Source organism: Lathamus discolor, chromosome 1, assembly GCF_037157495.1.
Source record: "Lathamus discolor isolate bLatDis1 chromosome 1, bLatDis1.hap1, whole genome shotgun sequence".
NCBI lineage: Eukaryota > Metazoa > Chordata > Aves > Psittaciformes > Psittacidae > Lathamus > Lathamus discolor.
The window spans coordinates 66,215,003-66,237,719 of NC_088884.1; the positions used below are offsets into that span (position 1 = coordinate 66,215,003).

Sequence of the window (22,717 nt, forward strand, 5' to 3'; positions counted from 1 at the left end):
TGAACTTCAGGTAATGAGACATGAATGTTAACAGAATACACAGAAGAGAGCAACAGTATCAGAGAGACCTAGGAACTCTTCCCTAAGGGAAAGACATATATTGTTAGACTTCCCAAACTCCCACTTTTAACCTCAAGTTTTTTCACAAACACTTAAAACATGAAAAGGAAGGAAGGAAGTCATCTTTCTGTGGTATACATTGTAGGAAATACAGGAACTAATGTTCTTTGCTTCAGCAGATTAGCAGTAAGGAAATAATTTCCAATATGGAATAGAAAAGGTTACTTGGGAAGATAGCAGGGTCTCCAAAAATCACTGAGAGTGAGTAACTACCAGATATCAAATTGATATAGTTGACTCTTGCTGATGGGTGGAATGCAACAAAAAAACACTGGCATGTTTAGGTACTGATAATTATCAGAGAACTATAGATAAGAGAGTATAGGTGTGGACAAGGGAGAAGTGTTGGATGCAATTTGGGAATACTTTCAAAACTATCTCTCCTGGAATTCTCATTTGGGACCTGAGGAAATACAGGCAGGATCAACAGGCTGTTAAATGTCTGAAAATTGTAGCGTAGGGTCAAAGGGTGGTAGTTAACAACTTGGTGGCTGTGAGCAATCAGTGAAGAATAGCCCAAGGATGAATATTTGATACTACTTGATGTTTTCTGGAATGACATGGATGATAAGAGAGTACCCTACTTTTCATAAGTTTTAGGAAGGGTAGACGGATTCAAAGGTAAGGCATTCAATTAAAGAGACTTAAATAAATTGTAAGTATAAATAAAACCCTGTAAGCAGTTGGGGTTTCCAACCAAAGTATTTGGTTTTTGAACCAAGTATTACTGTAACAAAGACAAAGCACAGCAGTAGTGTCTGGAAACACAATGCACGTCATCATTTTCCAGACTTGGCTTCCTCCAGAAACACAACCCAAGACAAAATTCAATACATTCCTACAGGGATGCCCACAGTAGATTCATTATTTGGAAAGCTATGCTCCAGAGAGACTGTTTGAACAGGTCAGTACTTCAGCTGTTGTTAAGAACTTAGAACTCTATAAAAGCTGGCAGAGTTCAACAGCAAAACTTCCTGCCCAGTGCAGCTCTGCAGGATCTCAGGCAAAGAGAGGAGCTGATCAGACTCAGCTGTGCAAGGAACATTGCACTCACGATGTTTTCACGCTACCTCTTTCTATCTGAATCAATAGTCAATGTATCAGGTGACCTGTGCTGCTTTAAGTACCAGTTTAAAAAGCAGAATAATGATTTAAAAGCAGCAGTCAAGGGTCAGCTGTGGCTGGTGAGTAGCTGGTTTGCTTTTTGCTGTCTCTTACCTGAATGCAGGAGTAGATATTCATGGTGTGCTACAAAGCTCTGAGCTCCACAGGCTACCCAGATTCTGGGAAACACTTGTTGGTGAGGTCCTTTTGTGTCTTCCTTAGAGAAGTCCAGAGCCCTGGAAGGAAAACAACATGGGCAGAAGGGCATCCCTGCCCCCCAGCTTCAGGTTGTTGGCCCCATCCGTTCTCTCCCATGTCCTAAACTAGCTTCACATGAGTAACTGGGCATATTACACATATATCTCCCCAACACTCCAAACTTACTCTAGGAGTTCCTCCAGCCTTTCTTTGTAGACCTATTCAGCTGTACCAGCTATTCAGTGGGCCTGCAGGACTTCAGCTTGTGGGTGGTGCAGTGTGGGTAAGGCCCATCAAGCCTTCTCTTTCTAAGGCAGAATGAGGCACATCACTCTCACTACTCCAGAGTCACGCTAGGCTGGGCACGAACAGTCCTGACAGCTGGCACATTGTTGTGTGAGAGAGACACCTCAGAAAGTGTATTTCTGCAGTTCTATCTCAAACACTATTGATTTGAAAGGAACCCTGAAACATCTGGCCCTGTGAGGAATAGGTATAACTGGTGGCAGGGCCACGTGAGTGCTTGGGTGTCAGTGCCTGCCAAGTACAACATTCCTTCGGAAGTGCGTCTGCAGTGTCCCTTCCTGCAATCCACTGTTGGAGACTAATCGTGTGATGTCGTTTTCCATGAGGAAATGGCATTCAGCTCCTGCTGGTTTACAGAGCAATATGGCAGTGACTCAGACAACATGCACTTGCCCTTGCCCACAGCTGGCATGGTGCAAGGGAAGCAAGATGACTTCTGGAAGATCTGTGAGAAACTACTCTCTGTGCATGCAAACTGCATCCTCAAGGGTCAGCCCAGGCTGCTGGACTACGACAGAGGTCTTGTCTTAGTTTATCAGTTCCTGTGTAGTTTGTGAACTTGGCAGCAAGAAGGTTGGAAACAATCCAAACCAGGGTTGCAGCCCAACCTTTTGCATCTTTGATTGAGAGGAGCCTTTAAATAAAAAAGTGAGAATGGGTGTCTCAGCCTCTGACAGTCTCAACTCCCCAGGAGTGGGGAGGGGAGAGATGAATCACAGAATCACAGAATCCCAAGGGTTGGAAGGGACCTAAAAAGATCATCTAGTCCAACCCCCCTGCAAGAGCAGGGTAACCTACAGTACATCACACAGGAACTTGTCCAGGCGGGCCTTGAATATCTCCAGTGTAGGAGACTCCACAACCCCCCTGGGCAGCCTGTTCCAGTGCTCTGTCACTCTTACAGTAAAGAAGTTCTTCCTGATGTTAACGTGGAACTTCCTATGCTCCAGTTTACACCCATTGCCCCTTGTCCTATCACTGGATATCACTGAAAAAAGCCTAGCTCCATCATCCTGACACCTACCCTTCACATATTTGTAAACATTGATGAGGTCACCCCTCAGTCTCCTCTTCTCCAAGCTAAAGAGACCCAGCTCCCTCAGCCTCTCCTCATAAGGGAGATGTTCCACTCCCTTAATCATCTTTGTGGCTCTGCGCTGGACTCCTTCAAGCAATTCCCTGTCCTTCTTGAACAGAGGGGCCCAGAACTGGACGCAATATTCCAGATGCGGCCTCACCAAGGCTGAGTAGAGGGGGAGGAGAACCTCTCTTGACCTACTAACCACTCCCTTTCTAATGCACCCTAAGATGCCATTTGCCTTCTTGGCCACAAGAGCACATTGCTGGCTCATGGTCATCCTCCTATCCACCAGGACCCCCAGGTCCCTTTCCCCTTCACTACTTTCCAGCAGGTCAACCCCCAACCTGTACTGGTACATGGGGTTGTTCTTCCCCAGATGCAAGACTCTACACTTGCCCTTGTTAAATTTCATCAAGTTTCTCCCCGCCCAACTCTCCAGCCTGTCCAGGTCTCGCTGAATGGCAGCACAGTCCTCTGGTGTGTCAGCCACTCCTCCCAGTTTTGTGTCATCAGCAAACTTGCTGAGGGTGCACTCAGTTCCCTCATCCAGGTCATTGATGAAAATATTAAACAGCACCGGTCCCAGCACCGACCCCTGAGGAACTCCACTAGTCACAGACCTCCAGCTAGATTCTGCGCCATTGACCACAACTCTCTGCCTTCTTCCTTTCAACCAGTTCTCGATCCACCTCACTACTTGATCGTCAAGCCCACACTTCCTCAGCTTATCTATGAGGATGCTGTGGGAGACAGTATCAAATGCCTTACTGAAATCAAGAAAAACCACATCTACCGCTCTACCATCATCCCTCCACCTAGTCACTTCCTCATAGAAGGCTATAAGGTTGGTCATACATGACTTCCCCCTCATAAAACCATGTTGGCTGTTCTTAATGACCCCCTCATCCTTGATATGCCTAGTGATGGAGTCAAGAATAAGTTGTTCCATCATCTTTCCAGGGATGGAGGTAAGGCTGACCGGTCTATAATTACCCGGGTCCTCCTTCTTGCCCTTCTTATAGATTGGTGTGACCTTTGCCATCCGCCAATCCTCAGGCACCTCGCCCATTTCCCACGACTTACCAAAAATGATGGAAAGTGGCCTAGCAATGACCTCCGCCAGCTCCCTCAGCACCCGTGGGTGCATTCCATCCGGACCCATCGATTTACAGATGTCCAGTTTGCATAGCTGATCCCTAACCCAATCCTCATCTACCAAAGCAAACTCCTCCTTTGTCCTGACTCCTTCTGGGGCTATAGAAATCCGGGGCCCTCGGGGAGAGTCTGCAGGAGTAAAGACAGAGGCAAAGAAGGCATTCAGCACCTCTGCCTTCTTTATATCCTCTGTCTCCAGGGTACCCACTTCGTTCAGCAGTGGGCCTATATTGCCTCTTGTTTTAGTTTTATTTGCTATGTATTTGAAGAAGCCCTTTCTATTGTCTTTAACCCGACTAGCAAGATTGAGTTCCAAGGAGGCCTTAGCTGTCCTAATTGCCTCCCTACATCCTCTAACAACTGTCCTATATTCCTCCCAAGCGGCCAGCCCCTCCTTCCATAATCCATAGATTCTCCTTTTCCACTTGAGTTTGCCCAGCAGCTCCTTGTTTAACCACGCCGGTCTCCTAGATCCCTTACTTGACTTCCTACTCATTGGGACGCTCCGATCCTGAGCTTGGAAGAAGCGGTCCTTGAATGCTAACCAACTATCTTGAGCCCCTTTACCGCCTAGTACCCTTTCCCATGAGACTTCCCTTAGCAGTTGACTGAAGAGGCCAAAGTTGGCCCTTCGGAAATCCAGAACTGTGGCTTTGCTAGGTATTCTATTCCTCCCACACAGGATCCTAAACTCCACCATCTCATGGTCACTGCAGCCAAGGCTGCCATTGACCGTCACCACTTCGACCAAAGTCAATTACCAAAGAACCTATCATTAGGGCTATCATGATGGCTGTAACATTTAAACATTAGGTGACACTGTTTACTAGTTTCACTTAAGCAGCATAAACCACTTCAACTATGCTGCTGCCAGGAGATGTCTTCCAAATGGCAAATCCACACATGCAAATATTGAATTGGGCCTCAGTCTCAAGATAAAAGCTTTCTGTGCTTCAAAAATTTCTTGGCAAAATTATGTGGGCTGCTTGATTTCAGTAAGCACAGCTTCATAGCGTGGCTTACATGCTGGACTGAAGGTGGGGTGTATAAACATGGGGATACAGAGAACAAGAACCACTGGGGTAAATTTAAAAGCCTCAAGTGTTGCAAAGAATTTAAATATTGTGCAGTGTGCAGTCTTACCCATGTGTAAAGACAGGTCCCAGTTGACCACATCTCCACTGAATACTCTCCAGCCAGATTCTTTTATATATTATGCATGGGGAGTTTAATATTTAATAACAAATTTTCTTACTGAGCATGACATGGGATTTTGATTCAGTGGAGTGTTTCAGCAATGTGCTGAAATCACATCATAAGCATAATAGAGCGTTTGCAATATACAGTTGAATCACAGTGTAAACATGATTCTTGTTACTGGTCTCTATATGCTCATTGTTTCAAGGCTGGGTCTCCCCAGTTGCTGGGAAGGGATATATTGGTTACCACCTCAAGACCATTGCTTTTTTCGAACTTTGTTTTATTTCTTGTCCAGTTTCTATACTTTAAGTTCGGCTGACTCACACAGACATTGCCCCCAGGCTTTTCCCATCCTTATGGTGGTCTGGCTTGCTCAGGAAAACATTACTAGTTGTCTGAGGGAACCTGATGATTCACTGGTGCAGTGTCTTATCTAAAAACATGGTAATCCTCCAGTCTCCCTGGTGTTGAGATGAATGAAACTTTCTTTACAGTACATTATTCCTCAAACTCATTGTCTTTTTGCCCTTCTCCTCTGAGCTGGCCTCCACTATATGTCGAAAATGCACAGGGAGCAATTTGTTTCTTTCCCCCAGATAGTCCAGATGAGATCCGCTGTTTTCAAGGTGGTAGATCACAGGAGCATGGTGGCAGTGCGAAGCAGGGGTCTGTACAACCTGCCTCATTCACAAAGGACAGATTGCAATTCCATTCTGCCTTTCAAAGTGACAGAATGTTTTGAATATGGAATGAAGCACCATCTGCCAGTGAGTGGAAAGCACAGGGAGTATGAAGAACTATCCAATACTCCTACGATATTCAAAACTGCTACTTTGAAAATATACAAATAGCTTTCCAGAAATTTATTTATGAATATTCTTACAATATAATTTCTGACAGTAAATTTTTGACAAATATTGACGTAAAACTTGAAGCCTGAATTTCTATTAGCATGTCATGGATGATGCTTTTTAAGTCAGGATTAAATAAATAAGTGCATATTTTAATTACTCACCTTGAAGTTATTGATACAGATACAATGCCCTTCAGAAGTACTATCCTATTGTCCTAGACTTTAAACATATGTGAAAACCACCACATTCGTTACCTACAGAATGCAAAACTGGAATATAAACTAGGCAGTTAAAAACTTAACAAATAAAAACCAAAAAATGACTGTAAAAATCATGGGGATAGACAGCAAGATTTCTCAGTACATTAGAGGCATAGTAATTTGCCTCTATCTTGCAAAATTGAATCTGTCTTGATTTCATCTTGATGTGAATCTGACCTTAGTCTGCATATGTGCTCAGTGAAAAAAATGTAAGTGCTTTTGTTTTAGCATTGTCACTAGTAAACATGGTTATGGGAGCAGAAACGGAGGGATATTGAAATTTGGTTTTCTGTATCTAGTGAGGCACTAGTAAGTGAAGAAAGGAAAGTCATAATTTAAAACAAACAAACAGACAAACTAAACCAGCAACAGCAGAACACCACACACACTAAACAAAAACAAATAACAAAACAAAACCACAAAACCCAAAACTATTTGTAGTACATCTTTACTCTAGGTGCAACAGCAAAGGTTTGAGTTTGTCTACTCTTTTGTGACCTGTCAGTTCTGTATAAATAAGAACTGTATCAAATGTGACATATTTTTTAAGCTCAAATATCATATTCGCTCATCTGTTCACTACTCCCAAGAAGAGAAAGAAGATATGCTTAGGACTACAACAAATCTGAGGAGACTCCCCATTATATCTATGCATTCTTCTCCCTATCCGCAGCAGGAAGCACAATTGCTACAGGTAAAAGATGTGAATGCCTCTGCTGGTTGAACAATGTAAGAGGGGAAAAGCAAAAATCATTGCTATGTTTCCTAATATACTCCTTTTCTGAAGTGATGCAGATTAATTAGTGAGAAAAAATTTTCATCTAAATCATATTTGTTATCTTCCCCTAAAAACCCAAACCAAACCCCAAAACCAAGCCATGAAACAAATAAAATAAAATAAAATAATAATTAAAAAGACACTCAAAAAGACATGGTTTTGATATTGACCATGAAAACATCTATGGCCATCGCTAGAAACAGTATTTGAGATGTGAGAACTATGAACTCCTCTGTTAAGCTTTTAATAGTACCATAGAAAACAAAACACTCCTTTGTTTTTTTGATGTAGTGTAATTCCATCACTATTAAATGACTAAAGAGGCTACTTCTTCCCAGTTTGGTAGCACAAGAAAGATAAATTACGAATTATATATTCTAACATGGCAGTTTAAAAGAGTATGTAGTAATTGTGTTTTCTTTTCATACAAAAAAAGAAAAGAAGAAAATGAAATTATCATAGAATCATAGAATCATAGAATTATTAAGTTAGGGTTGGAAAGGACCTTAACGTCATCTAGTTCCAACTCCCCTGCCATGGGCAGGGATGTCTCACAATAGATCATGTCGCCCAAGGCTCTGTCCAACTTTGCCTTAAATACTGTCAGTGATGGAGCATTCACAACTTTGTTGGGCAACCTGTGCCAGTGCCTCACCACCCTTATATTAAAGAACTTCTTCCTTATATTTAACCTGAACTACACCTGTTTAAGTTTGTACCCATCACCCCTTGTCTTATTTCTACAGCCCCTGATGAAGAGTCCCGACATCCTTGTAGGACCCCTTCAGATATTGGAAGGATGCTGTGAGGTCTCCACTCAGCTTTTCTTCTCCAGGTTGATCATAGAATCTTAGAATATTTAGGGTTGGAAAGGACCTTAAAATCATCTAGGTCCAACCCCCCTGCCATGGGCAGGGACACCTCACACTAAACCATGCCACCCAAGGCCTCGTCCAGCCTGGCCTTGACCACTGCCAGGGATGGAGCATTCACAACTTCCCTGGGCAACCCATTCCTGTGCCTCACTACCCTTACAGGAAAGAATTTCTTCCTTATACCCAATCTAAACCTCCCCTGTTTAAGTTTTAACCCGTTACCCCTTGTCCTGTCACTATAGTCCCTAATGAAGAGTCCATGCCCAGAATCCCTGTAGGGGCCCTTCAGATAGTGGAAGGCTGCTACGAGGTCTCCACACAGTCTTCTCCAGGCTGAACGGCCCCAACTTTCTCAGCCTGTCTTCATACGGGAGGTGCTTCAGTCCCCTGATCAGCTTCGTGGCCCTCCTCTGGACTTGTTCCAACAATTTCATGTCCTTCTTATGTTGAGGACACCAGAAATGCACACAGTACTCCAGGTGAGGTCTCACAAGAGCAGAGGGGCAGGATCACCTTCAACCTGCTGGTCGCACTCCTTTTAATGCAGCCCAGGATACGGTTGGCTTTCTGAGCTGCAAGTGCACACTTCCAGCTCATGTTCATTTTCTCATAGACCAACACCCCCAAGTCATTCTCCGCAGGGCTGCTCTGAATCACTTCTCTCCCCAGCCTGTAGCTGTGCCTGGGATAGCTCCAACCCAGGTGTAGGACCTTGCACTTGGCATGGTTAAACTTCATAAGGTTGGCATCAGCCCACCTCAGAAGTGTGTCAAGGTCCCTCTGGATGGCATCCCTTCCCTCCAGCGTATCAACCAAACCACACAGCTTGGCGTCATCGGCAAACTTGCTGAGGGCGCACTCAATCTTACTGTCCATGTCAGTGACAAAGATGTTGAACAAGACTGGCCCCAACACCGATCCCTGAGGGACACCACTCATTACTGGTCTCCAGTCGGACATTGAGCCATTGACCACAACTCTTTGCATGTGGCCATCCAGCCAGTTCTTTATCCACCAAGTGGTCCACATATCAAATTGATGTCTCTCCAATTTAGAGACAAGGATGTCATGTGGGACAGTGTTGAACGCTTTGCACAAGGCCAGGTAGATGACATCAGCTGCTCTACCCCTGTCCATCAGATCTATAGCCCCATCATAGAAAGCCACCAACTTGGTCAGGCAGGATTTCCACTTAGTGAATCCATGTTGGCTGTCACCAAGCACCTTGTTGTTTTTCATGTGCCTTAGCATGCCTTCCAGGAAAATCTGCTCCAAGATTTTGCAGGCGCGGAGGTGAGACTGACTGGTCTGTAATTCCCCGGGTCATTGAAAATGGGGGTTATATTTCCCTTTTTCCAGTAGTCGGGAACTTCAGCTGACTGCCATGATTTTTCAAGTATGATGGCCAGTGGCTTAGCAACTTCATTTGCCAGCTCCTTCAGGACCCGCAGATGGATTTCATTGGGTCCCATGGTCTCGTGCACATTCAGGTTCTTAAGATGATCTTGAACCTGATTCTGCCTTACAGTGGGCCTAAGGTCTTAATTCTCACAGTCTCTGCATTTGCCTTCCAAGACTTGAGTGGCATAGTCAGAGAACTTGCTAGTGAAGACCAAGGCAAACAACCTCAGCCTTCTCCAAATCCAGGGATCTCACATTTCCTTCTGGAGAGGGCCCACATTATCCCTAGTCTGTCTTTTGTTAGGAATATATCTGTAGAATTCTTTCCTGTTATTACACTTAGAACGCCTCCCCCACACCCAAATAAAATGAAACTATTCTTTATATGTTAGTCTAGTAGCTATTCCAGCTCAGGATGTTCCTATTCTGTGACATTTGTGATGATCTTTTGCAAAGATTTCTCATTACATTCTTAAATACTAATTCAAAATCTAATGTTTCCAGTATAGATTTAGATGCAAAAAATAACCGATAAAGATCAAAAAGCTTGATCTGCAGTACAAAAGAAAGCTGATTTTCTTAGTAATTAAGGTAATAGTAATTTAAATCTGTAGTGAAGGAAATTTTGTAAAATCAAACAAACAAAAATCCCCGCAGCAGTAACTCCAAAATGAGAAAAAATAGTAAAAGTTACAACCTAATAAAAAGGTAATGATATAAAAAAATATTCCACCTTCTGGTTAATATGTGCTTAGAGACTCAAAAGTGCTTGTGTAAAAATTGGAAAAGAGTATCGAACTTCTCATTTAAGAAATAAGAAGTAGAAAGCAAAATACAAACTAAATATATTAGAAAACCTGACAGCACAGATACTGTGTAATATTTCCTAAATCCAGTAAGAGATATCAAAACATTAAAACTTCGGAAGAAAAGTTTATAGAACTTTGAATACAAATAAAGAAAAAGGTTAATGAACAACAGCGTGAAAATAATCAGAAACTGCAGTAATTCAAACAAACCTCAGTCAATACAAGAAAACAAGACACACATGTATGTAGAGAAACTGGTTTATACAAATCCAAGAAGGGTGAAAAAGCTTTCCAATAGTTAGGAACATGCACGTCGTTGGGATTTTTCGAACGGGGGGAGGTAGTGTAATAACAAGTAATAGCATTCGATACGCCATTCACGAGCTGTGACATAGTCAAAAAAAGACGGGAGCCACGCCCCTGCTCTACGCAGTCCTCAACCAGGTCGGATTCCATCGTATAAGGGAGCGGCGCCGCGGCGATGCTTGCGTGCTTCGTTTCTAGCTTTTAGCGTTGGTGATGTCTGGAAGAGGCAAAGGCGGGAAAGGCCTTGGGAAGGGAGGCGCCAAGCGCCACCGCAAAGTGCTGCGCGACAATATCCAGGGCATCACCAAGCCGGCCATCCGCCGCCTGGCTCGGCGTGGCGGCGTGAAGCGCATCTCGGGGCTCATCTATGAGGAGACGCGGGGTGTGCTGAAGGTCTTCCTGGAGAACGTGATCCGCGACGCCGTCACCTACACGGAGCACGCCAAGAGGAAGACTGTGACCGCCATGGACGTGGTCTATGCTCTGAAGCGCCAGGGACGCACCCTCTACGGCTTTGGCGGTTAAAGCTTTCAACTTGCAAAACATTTTACGAACCGAACTCAAAGGCTCTTTTAAGAGCCGCCCACTTAAACTGGAAAAGAGCTGCGTTGCTTTAAAGCTGGTGAATGAAAAGCAATGTTATTATACTTTGTTTCCGTTGTTAAATGTATTTTTCACTAGTTAAATGTTAACGCAGGCAGCTCTGTTTGTAAGCATTCGAAAATTAATTTTATGTGTACTGCCATTACTTCTGGGGCTCTTTTAGTTAAGCAATTAAATAGCAAACATGCGAAGTATTGATTTCAGTATTAGCAGCGTATTTGGGAAAAAAAAAGATTTTTAAGTTTCTGTAAAATCTTAACAGCAAAACAGTCTAAAATTGTGCTCCCGTTTCGAACTGGTGAGCTGGCCCTGCGCAGAGGCAAGTCTGCTTTGCCCTGCGGGCATCTGGCGTTGCTGTGTGGTGTTGGGTTTTTTTTTTTTTTTGCTAAGTAAAAGGCAGCAGCGGTAGATACTTGCTGCGTTTAAACTGCTAATAACTGTAATGGTGCTTGGCACATGGAAAGGTATGGATGCCGGATCGGAGTTGCTGCATCTGTTTTGCCCCCCTGAGCCCTGTCCTAATAAAATTTTAAATAATACCTCTTTTGAATGTGCTGGGTTTTTTTGTTGGGTTTTTTTTTTGGGGGGGGGGGGGAGGGTTTTGTTTTTTTTTTTTTTTTAATGTTTTCTTTTTGTTTGCTGTTTTTTTGTGTGTGTGTGTGTTTTGGGGGGGGGGGTGTTTTTTTGTTTGGTTTGGTTTTTTGTGCTTTTTTTTTTTTTTGAGGGGAGGGGTTGTTGGATTTTTTGTTTGGGTTGGGTTTTTTTAGGGAGTTGTCTATTATTGTGGAAGGTGTCCCTGCCAGTGGCAGAGGGATTGGAACTATATGATATTTAAGGTCCCTCCAAACCATTTGATGATTCTGTGACTATATTCTCCCTATGACTGGTGTGTTTGAAGTTCGGGAAGCTGCTCCATGCAGCCCTGGGCTGTTCTCCATGCCCCGCATCAGCACCAACCCTCTTACATCTAGAAGCCTGTCTCTGCTCGGGCCTCAAGAATAATGCTCCTAGGTAGAGAAAAACAGCAGAAATATGCAGAGGGAAAACCAGAAATCTCACGGACTAGAAATTCTGCATTCCAGTGAGCAACAGCACGGAAATGCTTCATGTGCTGAAAGAAATTCGTAAGTTGTAGAATGCACTATTCCTTGCATTAGTGCATTTCACGTGCAGTTTCTCTCAGTCCAAGAGTATTTACCACATGCGCTAAAGTAGTACTTTTTACTATGTGTAAATTAAAATGACAATACATTAAAAAAAGGGGGGGAAGGGGAAAACCCCAAAGAATCAAACCATAAACCAGCCTCCACGCATACATACACACACACCCTGGAAATAAAGGGTGCTTTTGAAGGATCAAAAAGCAAAAAAATACTGGTCTCAAGATCCCTATTGAGGAGAACCTGTACAGCAGCTATTTTTCAAAGCTCAAGTCCTGGTGCATTTAGGAGAAAATCAACATTAATGTTCTGCTCGCTCAAGGCAGCGTAATTTACGATCAAGCATTTGCGTTTGGATAGATTTTCTCTAAACGCTTAAATTCGTGAGATAACTATTGAAAAAATACTATAAGAAACAGACAAAACGGAAAATAGCGGCGAGTCAAAGGCGGGGGGAGGGCGAGCGCCGATGGGCGGTTGCAGAATAGGCGCGCTTTCCAGGCGGGCTTTTCGAATTTTAAAAGATCCAATAGTAATGGCGCATTGCCAATCCGACTAGCCAATCAGAGAGGCGGACATGCTATAAATACCGCCCCGGTAGTGCTTCTTTGTCATTCGGCTGTAGCCCAGCTGGGAAGTAAGATCGGTGTCTTAGTGCTATGGCTCGTACGAAGCAGACGGCGCGTAAGTCGACCGGCGGGAAGGCTCCCCGCAAGCAGCTGGCCACCAAGGCGGCCCGCAAGAGCGCGCCGGCCACGGGCGGCGTGAAGAAGCCGCACCGGTACCGTCCCGGCACGGTGGCGCTGCGCGAGATCCGGCGCTACCAGAAGTCGACGGAGCTGCTGATCCGCAAGCTGCCCTTCCAGCGCCTGGTGCGCGAGATCGCGCAGGACTTCAAGACCGATCTGCGCTTCCAGAGCTCGGCCGTGATGGCGCTGCAGGAGGCGAGCGAGGCCTACCTGGTGGGGCTTTTCGAGGACACCAACCTGTGTGCCATCCACGCCAAGCGGGTCACCATCATGCCTAAGGACATCCAGCTGGCGCGGCGCATCCGTGGCGAGCGTGCCTGAGGCTTCTGCCGCAGATCCTCTTGTGATCCTAACCCTTTCCTACACCCTAAAGGCTCTTTTAAGAGCCACCACATCGCACAGAAGAGCTGTGACATGGCCTTAATTAATGTCTTATGCCCGTCTAAACATTCTTTAGTAGTGAAAGTTTGGGGGGGAAGGGATGTTTTTCGGGGTATGTTTTGTGGTGGGCTTTTTTTTTTTTTTTTTTGCACGGTGTGACTTCTTACTCTTCATTCAGTTTGTATTCCCCCACTTCTGTGGTCAGCTGATTACCGTATACACTTGACAGAGCTTTCACAATAAGGAAATGGAATACCAGTTAAAATGTATTAGTACACCTTGTAAGCAGTTGCATTAAACTGCTTGATTCTTTCGAGTAAATGCTATATGTGCTGTTTTAGTGAAAGGCTTGCAATACCTATTTGAATATGCAGAGTATGTAACTGCACAAATCAGAAAAACTGAGGAGAGAATATCAGTAAAAATACTCTAAACAATCCTCCCCCCCAAAAAACCCAAGGAAGGATATTGCAGACAGGCTGCAGTAATTTCCCCTGCTTCTCCTCAGACCTAGCGCTTCCTGTGAAATACTTTCATTTGCCATAGTTTTTATGGAACTGTGCAGGCTTTTACCTTTAAGAAAAGTGGAAGGCATAATCTGCATTAATATTGGAAGATAGGCTTCAAGCTTCAGTTTTTTATTAAAGGAAATTTGATACAGATATGCTCTCTAGGGTGCTTTTACTCTGATCTACTCTTAAAATTGTAAGACTGCTAGCTAGATACCCAAGTACCCTACCTAAGTATCACATCAAGAAAACAGAAGTGTAAACTGAAAAGACTGATGCAATGGATTAAAATGATAATTTCAATAAATTAGACTAACTGTCGTTTGTGTTCTTAATTTTCTTTGTATTATGACTTCGAGGAAAGGCTGGAGCAAGGGTCAGAAAGAGCTTGGAAAAAGCAGAGAGCCTGATGTTCCTCTGAAGTCCCCTCTTCTCTTTCAGAAATGAATGGAGAATACTGGCACAAGAGAAAGCTTTGTGGATGTTGTCTGGGACCAAAACAGGCAGGAGGAAAGGAAGGGGCTGTCAGGCCCTGTCAGCTTTGTAATTGATAAGAGGCCTGTAGAAAACATGCCGATTTGGTTTTGAGAATTAATGACAAACATTTTGTATTTTATAATAGACAAAAGGTGGAACCAGTAGAAACACATGGAATCAGAAGGTCAAAACTTACTTGATTCAATGAAGGCTTGTCATTAAAAAATAACAGTTGGCCTTTAGTTCACTTCAGGTTCTTGGCTGATTGTGTCAAGTCTTGCAGACTCTGACTGCTTTAATGTTCCAGATAATTCATCTTCTCTATTTATTCACAAATAAAGCATTTGATTCCTATTTTTTCCTTCCTTATTGCCATACCTTCTCCACTGTCCTTGATAACAGAGTCTGGCCTATCCAATATGCTTCTGTAGATATTAACCCCCCCATCACTCTGAAATGAAAATTCAGGTATTTGAGCATCAGGGAAAGTATGCAGGAAGTTTCATAGGGTGTTTCAGAAAAAATACACAGGAAGTAAGCCAAGATAGACTCAAGAAATTATCATAGCATAAAGATGTAGGTATAAATGCATATACTTGTGGATTACATATATTTCTTCCTTTACTCCATTCTTGCAAGACACAGTTTGGAGTATTGCATTCATCTCTGGAGCCTCCAGCACTATGAAGACAGGCTGAGAGAGTTGGCATTGTTAAGGCTGGAGAAAAGAAAGCTCTGGGGATACCTTAGAGCAGCTTATAGTACTTAAAGGGGCTAACAAGAAAGCTGGGGAGGGAGTTCTTACAAGGACATGTAGTCGCAGGACAAGGAGCAGTATCTTCAAATTGAAAGAGAGGAGATTTAGCTTAGATATTAGGAAAAGAAAATGTTCACTGTGAGGGTAGTGAGACACTGACACAAGTTGTCCGGAGAAGCTGTGGCTGCCCCATCCCTGGCAGCATTCAAGGCCAGATTGGATGGGACTTTGGAGAAACCTGGTCCAGTGGAAGGTGTCCCTGCCTACGGCAGGGGACTGGAACTGGAAGAGCTTTTAGGTCCCCTCCAACCCAAATTGTTCTAAGATTCTATAATACATATGTATGTATTCTATATGTTCTAAAAGAACATATACATGATTTTCCTTCATTCTCAAATTCTAATTATTCTCAGTATCCATTCACCTTTGTTCTATTGCAGTCCCCTCTGCTCAGCACTACCTGGCTTTCTCCATATGGCTGTATTTTTTTTGTGGTGCCAACAATGTGATAAGATAAATCAAATGAAAAAAAACTAGCTCAACTAGATGACTGTTGTAGCTCCCAACTAAAATACTCTATTCATCTCTTTGTACATCACCACTTGCAGAGAAAAAAAAACAGAACTGCCCCTGACAGAATATCACAGACTGTGCCTATATGTCTGATTTGAAAGGAATTACATTATTATAATTTAAAACTTAACTGTTTGTCTATAACACTTCAGTAGGCTCCACCCTGGTTCTAATTGTTTTTATATTTTGGCAGTGTATTAGTAACCGAAATTAAGTTTGTTTCTAGGCATCACCTTGAGTTTAGCAAAGGCAAAGGGCTAAAACCTCAGACTTGTTACAATTGTAACTAAAGAGGGAGTTCACAGAACTCCCACACAGAACAAAAAAGAACATACAGAAATAGCCACTGATATCTGCTTATAATGCGCAGAGGCTGTGTAAGGAGCCCTCACTGATACCAGACTCCAAAATCTGCTCTCAAAAGTGAATGAGAAAACAATTCAACATAAATGACAAGTAGGTAATAGCTTGTCTTTTTTCCCAGGTCTTTTATCAGTGCTGCCTAGTAGAAAAACTAAGAGGACTGAGATAGGATCTGAGTGTTAGCAAGGTGGTTTCAAATAAGTCAGATTTTCCCTTTTTAAAAAAATTATTTTCTGATTAGTATTAAATATGCTCTTTGACAACTGAAACAGTAAAAATCAAGGTCTGAGATTATGCTTTTCTTATCTTACTTTTAATAGACACAGAAGTTGTATGGCCTGTTGGAAGGTTTTCTTCAGTCCCCTGGCTGTTAAGTGAAAAGCCTCTTCTCATACCATGCTGCCTTTCAAGAGAAGAAATCTTGATCATGCTGTAGCATAAAGCTTCCATTAAAAAAGCCATTATTTTCTTTCTGTATCATTTAACTTTCTTTCATTATATTTCATTTCAAACTCAGAAAAGTTTTTAATTAGCATGCAAATAAACTGATGTGAAATGTTAAAGAAACCCTGACTCAACCATAACAATATATATTCTATTTAAAAGACACAAAATTAAAAATTGACCAGCTCCTCTGTTCACTGGAGACTGCACAGCCATTCCACTCCTTACTTGGTAACACAGGTGGGGAGAAGCTGGTAAGGTGCTTCCCAAAATAATGGGAGAAACAACAACTACGCTCTATAATGAATCTGAGGCCCAAGTTTTTAACTTCCTATTTTGACGCTCAGGCTCTTGTTAGACTGGTCACTGCTATGTGTGTAATAGTAACAATCTGAGAAAAGTAGGTCCTTATAACATAATGAAAGCTACCTATATATATTGTGCAAGCATCCTAGAAACATGACTGCAGAAAACATAGAACGGTTTTGGTTTCCACTAAAAGAAAATATAGAATTTTAGAACAGCTTAGGTTGGAAAGGGCCTTACAGATCATCCAGTTCCAAGCCCTTGCCATGGGCAGGGACACCTTCCGCTTGACCAGGTGAAACTAAGAACTCCGTATGTTTTCTGACTGTATAAAATCTAGAGTCTACTACCTGAGGAAGTTTAACGAGAAATATATATACACACATTATTGGAAAAAAAAGCTTTTTACTCCAAGACTTTTTTATAAATCTCTTGCAAAAGACATCCTCCCAACCACTACCACTCTGCCTCTTCCTCCAGGAAACACAAACTTATTTTTACGCAGCCATGTCCCTACACTTAGCACTTCTCTCAGAGCTGTTGAGTCCACATGCAGGGACATAAACACCCCATCCAGAAACCAGATATTCTCGGCTCACCATCCTTAAACTATATTAGTTTAGATGGCAGCCTGCCCCCTCCAACTTGAGTCTCTCCATACCTACTGGTGTTCATAAAGTGCCTGTCACTCCCCTTCAGTATCTGCAAAACACCCCGGGACATCGCAGCCTTGTGGGCTTTACAAAAGATGACTGTATAGACACAAATGCTAAAGCAATAGAGGAGAAGGGAAAAAAACCCAACCACACACACAAAAAAAACAAACCAACCAAAAGAACCCCCTCAAAAACAAAAAAGCCCACCAACCAAACCAACAAAAACACACAAACCAAAAAAAGGCAAAAACCCAAAAAACCTCTCCCCAAAAAGGAAAAAACAAGCCATAAAATATTACAGACTAAAAAAAGTTGCTTACTTTAAAGCGTCTTTTTAAAAGCAGTGCTACAGCTCCTTTCAGTGTGCATGGAGTGGCTCTTAAAAGAGCCTTTGGGTCAGTATCACCTGCTCGGTGTCAGCTAGAAGCAAAGAGGGCCTGCGGCAGAAACCTCAGGCACGCTCGCCACGGATGCGCCGCGCCAGCTGGATGTCCTTAGGCATGATGGTGACCCGCTTGGCGTGGATGGCACACAGGTTGGTGTCCTCGAAGAGCCCTACCAAATAGGCCTCGCTCGCCTCCTGCAGCGCCATCACGGCCGAGCTCTGGAAGCGCAGATCGGTCTTGAAGTCCTGCGCGATCTCGCGCACCAGGCGCTGGAAGGGCAGCTTGCGGATCAGCAGCTCCGTCGACTTCTGGTAGCGCCGGATCTCGCGCAGGGCCACCGTGCCCGGACGGTACCGGTGCGGCTTCTTCACGCCGCCCGTGGCCGGCGCGCTCTTGCGGGCCGCCTTGGTGGCCAGCTGCTTACGGGGAGCCTTCCCGCCGGTCGACTTACGCGCCGTCTGCTTCGTACGAGCCATAGCTCCCCAACTCGACCCGCTCCCCTACCGTTAGCAGAAGTGAGTAGAACAAGCCCCCCATGCCGACATTTATAGACCTATCCCATCTTTGATTGGACGCCTGGAAGTTCGAGCTCATTGGCTACTGTGTAATCCTAGCCTGGGCCCAAGGAAGCTGAGTTAGTTCAGGGCTACCCGCATAGCCGCCCATCTGCACCCTCGGCGTGACTTCACTCAGAGCCCCGACTCCCTTGGTGTGAGTCCAAAGCCTCGGGGGGCAGGTACTGCAGACACAGAGGTCTTATTCCTTCTACTTTTCGGGCTTTCTCTCTCTGCCAGGTTCAGGGTAGGTTAAAAGCCTATATGGACTCTCAAATACAGGACTTGCCCATGATAGTACTTTTTTTTTTTGTAATGCAGGGCTGTAGCAAGTATGTAATGGCCTGTAACAATCGAGATGCATCTTTTAAGCTACTTTTTTGTTGGTTTATTTTCTCTAGGAAATTCGGCAGGAGATTTCTTAGGTAAATTTGTGATTTTCACAACACTTAGAAAACTTATTTGGGAAATTGAGGCCTTTACAAGGGAATATGGACTTAGTGTATTATTTAATTTGCCTCTACTCCTTAAGGCTGCAAGAAAACCGGAAGTGACCGCGAATATTTATTGATAATTTTTTGTGGATGACAAACGTTTGGTCAATGACAGCAATGGTTTATATATAAACATAAAATCTGGTTTCCTTCGGCTTTTTTGTTGTTTGTTTCTTTGTTTTTCCACCAGCAATGAAGGCAATAGAACACTTAATACTTTAGTAACACACCCTGGATAAGAGCATTTTTTGTGTCATGAGAATGATAAAAGTCCCTACACAGTACTACTTTTTACTTATTTTATTGAAATGTGTTGTCAAAGACATAATTTTTGTTCAAGGTCCACCCCTCCCCCCCCCAAAAAAAAAAATTGAAAACTGTTGGTTTACTCCTGAAATAGCTTTAAAGAAATCAGTAACAAGAAACTAAAGACAGGTTATAATAAAAAATAATAATAAAAAAAAACAGACTTTGAAGCATCAGAAAGTAAAGGTTCATCTCGGAACAACTTTCATGTTTATTCCCCAAGTGATAAATTGTTTTCCCCTTCTTGCTTGCAGTGATTTTCTACTTTCGGTACCAGACACTGAACTATATTCCACTTAATTCAATATTCAAGCACATTGAGTTTTGATTATAAAGGGCACTTAAAGTGATTATTCTTGGGGCATAATATTCTTAAGGGAATGTAACAGTAAAGCGAATAAAGCTCCTCACACAACCAAAACAACTACCAGTAACAGCAAAATCAGATTTCAGTCAACGATAAAGCTCTTAAGAAGTACTCCGTTAAAGAAGCAGTATGTAACATACCAAGTGCTTCTGATACCTCTTCCCGGGAAACAATGCCACAGCTCTTCTCAGGAAAACATGGGGGGCTCTTAAAAGAGCCTTTGAATTCGCTTTGCAAAATGTTAAGTTGGAAGCTTTAGCCGCCAAAGCCGTAAAGAGTGCGACCCTGGCGCTTCAGAGCATACACCACATCCATCGCGGTCACCGTCTTCCTCTTGGCATGCTCCGTGTAAGTGACAGCGTCACGGATCACGTTCTCCAGGAAGACCTTCAGCACACCCCGCGTCTCCTCGTAGATGAGCCCCGAGATGCGCTTCACGCCGCCACGCCGAGCCAGGCGGCGGATGGCCGGCTTGGTGATGCCCTGAATATTGTCGCGCAGCACTTTGCGGTGGCGCTTAGCACCACCTTTACCGAGCCCCTTCCCGCCTTTGCCTCTTCCAGACATCCTCACCCCAGTTGTAACTACGACAGACCAGCCGCACTTTGGCTATCGTCCTTCTTCTATGCTGCTATCCGACCTGGTTGAAAACTGCAGTGAGGAGGGGCGGAGCCTGGTGCTCCCCAGATTTTCCCGCTGTCCCCATCACGCACCCTGCTGGCAAAAAAAAGGTGGGCTTCCGGTGAGCTCCCTTTCTTGCGGCGGGAGTACTTCTGTGTTTCTGCTTTTTTTGGTACGCCCGTTTGTTTTTTAGATAGAGACAAAGCAGAGACGTTGGGTCTGTGTCTAATAGCGTTTTTTTGGTGTGTATGGTTGTTGGTTTTTTGTTGTGTGTTTTGGGGTTTTTTTTTGTAAACTGTTGGTGATCATAATCATTTAGAAGCAAAACCTCCATCGTAAAAAGGTGTCCCAGTTACTGAATCACTTCAATAAATTACTCTGATTTTTCACTGTGATTGTTTGGTTTGGGTTTTTTGGTTTTGGTTTGGTTTTTCTTTTTTTTTTTTTTTTTTTTTTTTTTTTTTTTGAGGTATTTTTGTGTTGATTTAGATTGGATTTGGTTTGGTTTTGTTGTTTGTTTTTTAAACATGGGTATGTGTTATGTATTGCAGTTCCACCTGGTTGCATCATTTCTCACATGTGACTTTAGAACTTTAAACTTTTTTTATTATTATTTTTAGTGGAGCAACTTGCAGCAAAATCTGTCCAACTGTCTTTCTGCAAAATTCTATCCTTCCTAAATCTTGTTCTCACTTCCATTTCCCTCCTTTTCAGAACTTTTTCTCAAGGAGATTTTAGGTGTTAAGGTACACTAATGGGGAGTTTAACCATTCCGTGCTCTACTTCAATTCTTTTTAAGGTAAACTGGCTCTTTTGGACTAATACTTGTACTGCACTTCCCATTCTTGTGGTGGAGGACACAGAGTTGCTTTTTTAGTCACTAAAAAATTAAATATGTAATATTTAACCCGGTTAAGGCGGTTTAAGGTGGTTTTGTAATTCTGTGGGAAGGTATTAAACTCTGGGTTTGCTTCTTGGGGGATAAAAGTCTTTTGAGGTAATACTGTTGAAAACAAGAAATAGTACTCTCTCTCCTGGGTTCAGCAGTAGCAGTCATTTTTCTCCTTCTTAGTAGCTGGTGCAGCACTGTGTTTTGACTTTCAGCCTGAGAACAGAGCTGATAACACAAATGTTGCAGTCTGACCAAGGACTTTCTGAGCCTCATGCTCTGCCAGGGAGGAGGGAAGGCCAGGAGGAAGCAGAGACAGGACACCTGACGCAAACTAGCCAAAGAGGTATTCCATACCACAGCACATGGATGTAATGGGGAGTTACCTGGAAGGGCTAGTTCACTGCAGGGTTGGACTAGGTATTGGTCAGTGCTTGGTCAGGTGGGGTTGGGCGAGTTATCAGTCGGCTGGTGCTGAGGTGTTGTATTTTCTTCCCGTGTTATTTCTTTTATCATTATTATTATTGGTGGTTGCAGTAGTGATTTGTGTTATACCTTAGTTACTAAGCTGTTCTTATCCCATGACAAGTACCATTCGGTAGCTGGCTTTCGACCTGAAATGATCCAGGTGAAAAGTTTCCAGTACTTTTGCTGCCCCCTCATGGACGTTGTTAGTGGCCTTTTTGTTTGCCTTTTTTTTTTTTTTTTTTTTTTTTTTGGGGCCTTTGTAGCTGAGCTGCTTTATGTTATGTGTCCTTTCATAAAGATACAACGTAAAATTAATCAACAACCGATCAATACCTTTTCATAGGTCACAGGTGCATATTGCATCTGCTAGCAGAGATATCACTGTTCCAGTGGCACCTTATTGGCAAGAGAAAATAATATAGTCTAGAATGTTGCTCATCACAGTCTTTTCAGCATAGGCCCAATGGAAATCCAGTGGGGCAAACCAAGCACCAAGATTCTGAAGGAGACGTCCTAAAGGCTCACACCAGCACAAATGTTCTGTTCCACATGGAACTTGACAGTATCCTAAACTGGTCTTTGGCAAGAATTCTGGAGTACAGTGGGGATGCGAAGGCTAAGCTCGTGGTGTTCCTTTTCCTAAAGCCACTTTGCTCCTTCCAGGGGAGGGAAGTTCAGGGACCATAACTGTACTGCTGTGGAAAACCAGGCTTCTGTGAGAAGCTGTGCACTCTGTAGTCAGGTCCTCTGTTGTTTACAGGTGATTTCAAGAGTAAAGTAGCTGTAGCCTTACCAGAATGCTGCTGACAGGGTAGTTTAGCACTACCTGCTGCAGAGCTCCATGAACCCACCCTGACATGAAAATCCAGTTCTTCAGTCTGTTCAGTCCTTGGTAATTTGACCGTATCACAGGCCCCACTGGAAGTTATTACAGTTTGCAGATCCTTGCTATAAGATTAATGGGCAATCCTGAACTTCACTAAATCACCTCCCCATTCAGTCCCTGATAAGTTGTGCAGCTCTGGAATGTCGCGGTTTTGTTTCTGCTTTTAATTTTATTTATTATTTTCCATGGGATAAAAAAAAAGTTAGAGCTTCATACTATAACCCTGCTCCATACTGAGCTGCTTCTGCCCAGGAATCTGTGGCTACATATATTTCCCCTGTCTCTTGCTGCCTATCTCCATGCATCTTCATGTCAGAACCC

At 43.3% G+C, this 22,717-nt stretch overlaps 4 protein-coding genes across 4 annotated transcripts; 2 read left to right on the forward strand and 2 right to left on the reverse strand.

Annotated features, from left to right (window-relative positions):
- Window positions 1-10,611: 10,611 nt before the first annotated feature.
- Window positions 10,612-11,589, forward strand: LOC136012876 (histone H4). Its single transcript, XM_065675926.1, has one exon. It carries the CDS (start codon window positions 10,661-10,663, stop codon window positions 10,970-10,972), a length of 312 nt encoding a protein of 103 aa, XP_065531998.1. The 5' UTR covers window positions 10,612-10,660; the 3' UTR covers window positions 10,973-11,589.
- A 1,247-nt stretch (window positions 11,590-12,836) lies between these two features.
- On the forward strand, window positions 12,837-14,170 carry LOC136012767 (histone H3). The gene has a single exon (XM_065675819.1). The coding sequence runs from the start codon at window positions 12,870-12,872 to the stop codon at window positions 13,278-13,280; it is 411 nt and encodes a 136-aa protein (XP_065531891.1). The 5' UTR covers window positions 12,837-12,869; the 3' UTR covers window positions 13,281-14,170.
- A 1,876-nt stretch (window positions 14,171-16,046) lies between these two features.
- On the reverse strand, window positions 16,047-18,312 carry LOC136012800 (histone H3). The gene has a single exon (XM_065675848.1). It carries the CDS (start codon window positions 18,285-18,287, stop codon window positions 17,877-17,879), a length of 411 nt encoding a protein of 136 aa, XP_065531920.1. The 5' UTR covers window positions 18,288-18,312; the 3' UTR covers window positions 16,047-17,876.
- A 900-nt stretch (window positions 18,313-19,212) lies between these two features.
- LOC136012889 (histone H4) lies at window positions 19,213-20,198 on the reverse strand. The gene has a single exon (XM_065675964.1). The coding sequence runs from the start codon at window positions 20,097-20,099 to the stop codon at window positions 19,788-19,790; it is 312 nt and encodes a 103-aa protein (XP_065532036.1). The 5' UTR covers window positions 20,100-20,198; the 3' UTR covers window positions 19,213-19,787.
- Between the last annotated feature and the right edge of the window lie 2,519 nt (window positions 20,199-22,717).

Bases quoted from the DNA above. Each gene is read 5' to 3' on its own strand.
- LOC136012767 (XM_065675819.1), top strand. From the start codon at position 12,870: ATGGCTCGTACGAAGCAGACGGCGCGTAAGTCGACCGGCGGGAAGGCT.
- LOC136012876 (XM_065675926.1), top strand. From the start codon at position 10,661: ATGTCTGGAAGAGGCAAAGGCGGGAAAGGCCTTGGGAAGGGAGGCGCC.
- LOC136012889 (XM_065675964.1), bottom strand. From the start codon at position 20,099: ATGTCTGGAAGAGGCAAAGGCGGGAAGGGGCTCGGTAAAGGTGGTGCT.
- LOC136012800 (XM_065675848.1), bottom strand. From the start codon at position 18,287: ATGGCTCGTACGAAGCAGACGGCGCGTAAGTCGACCGGCGGGAAGGCT.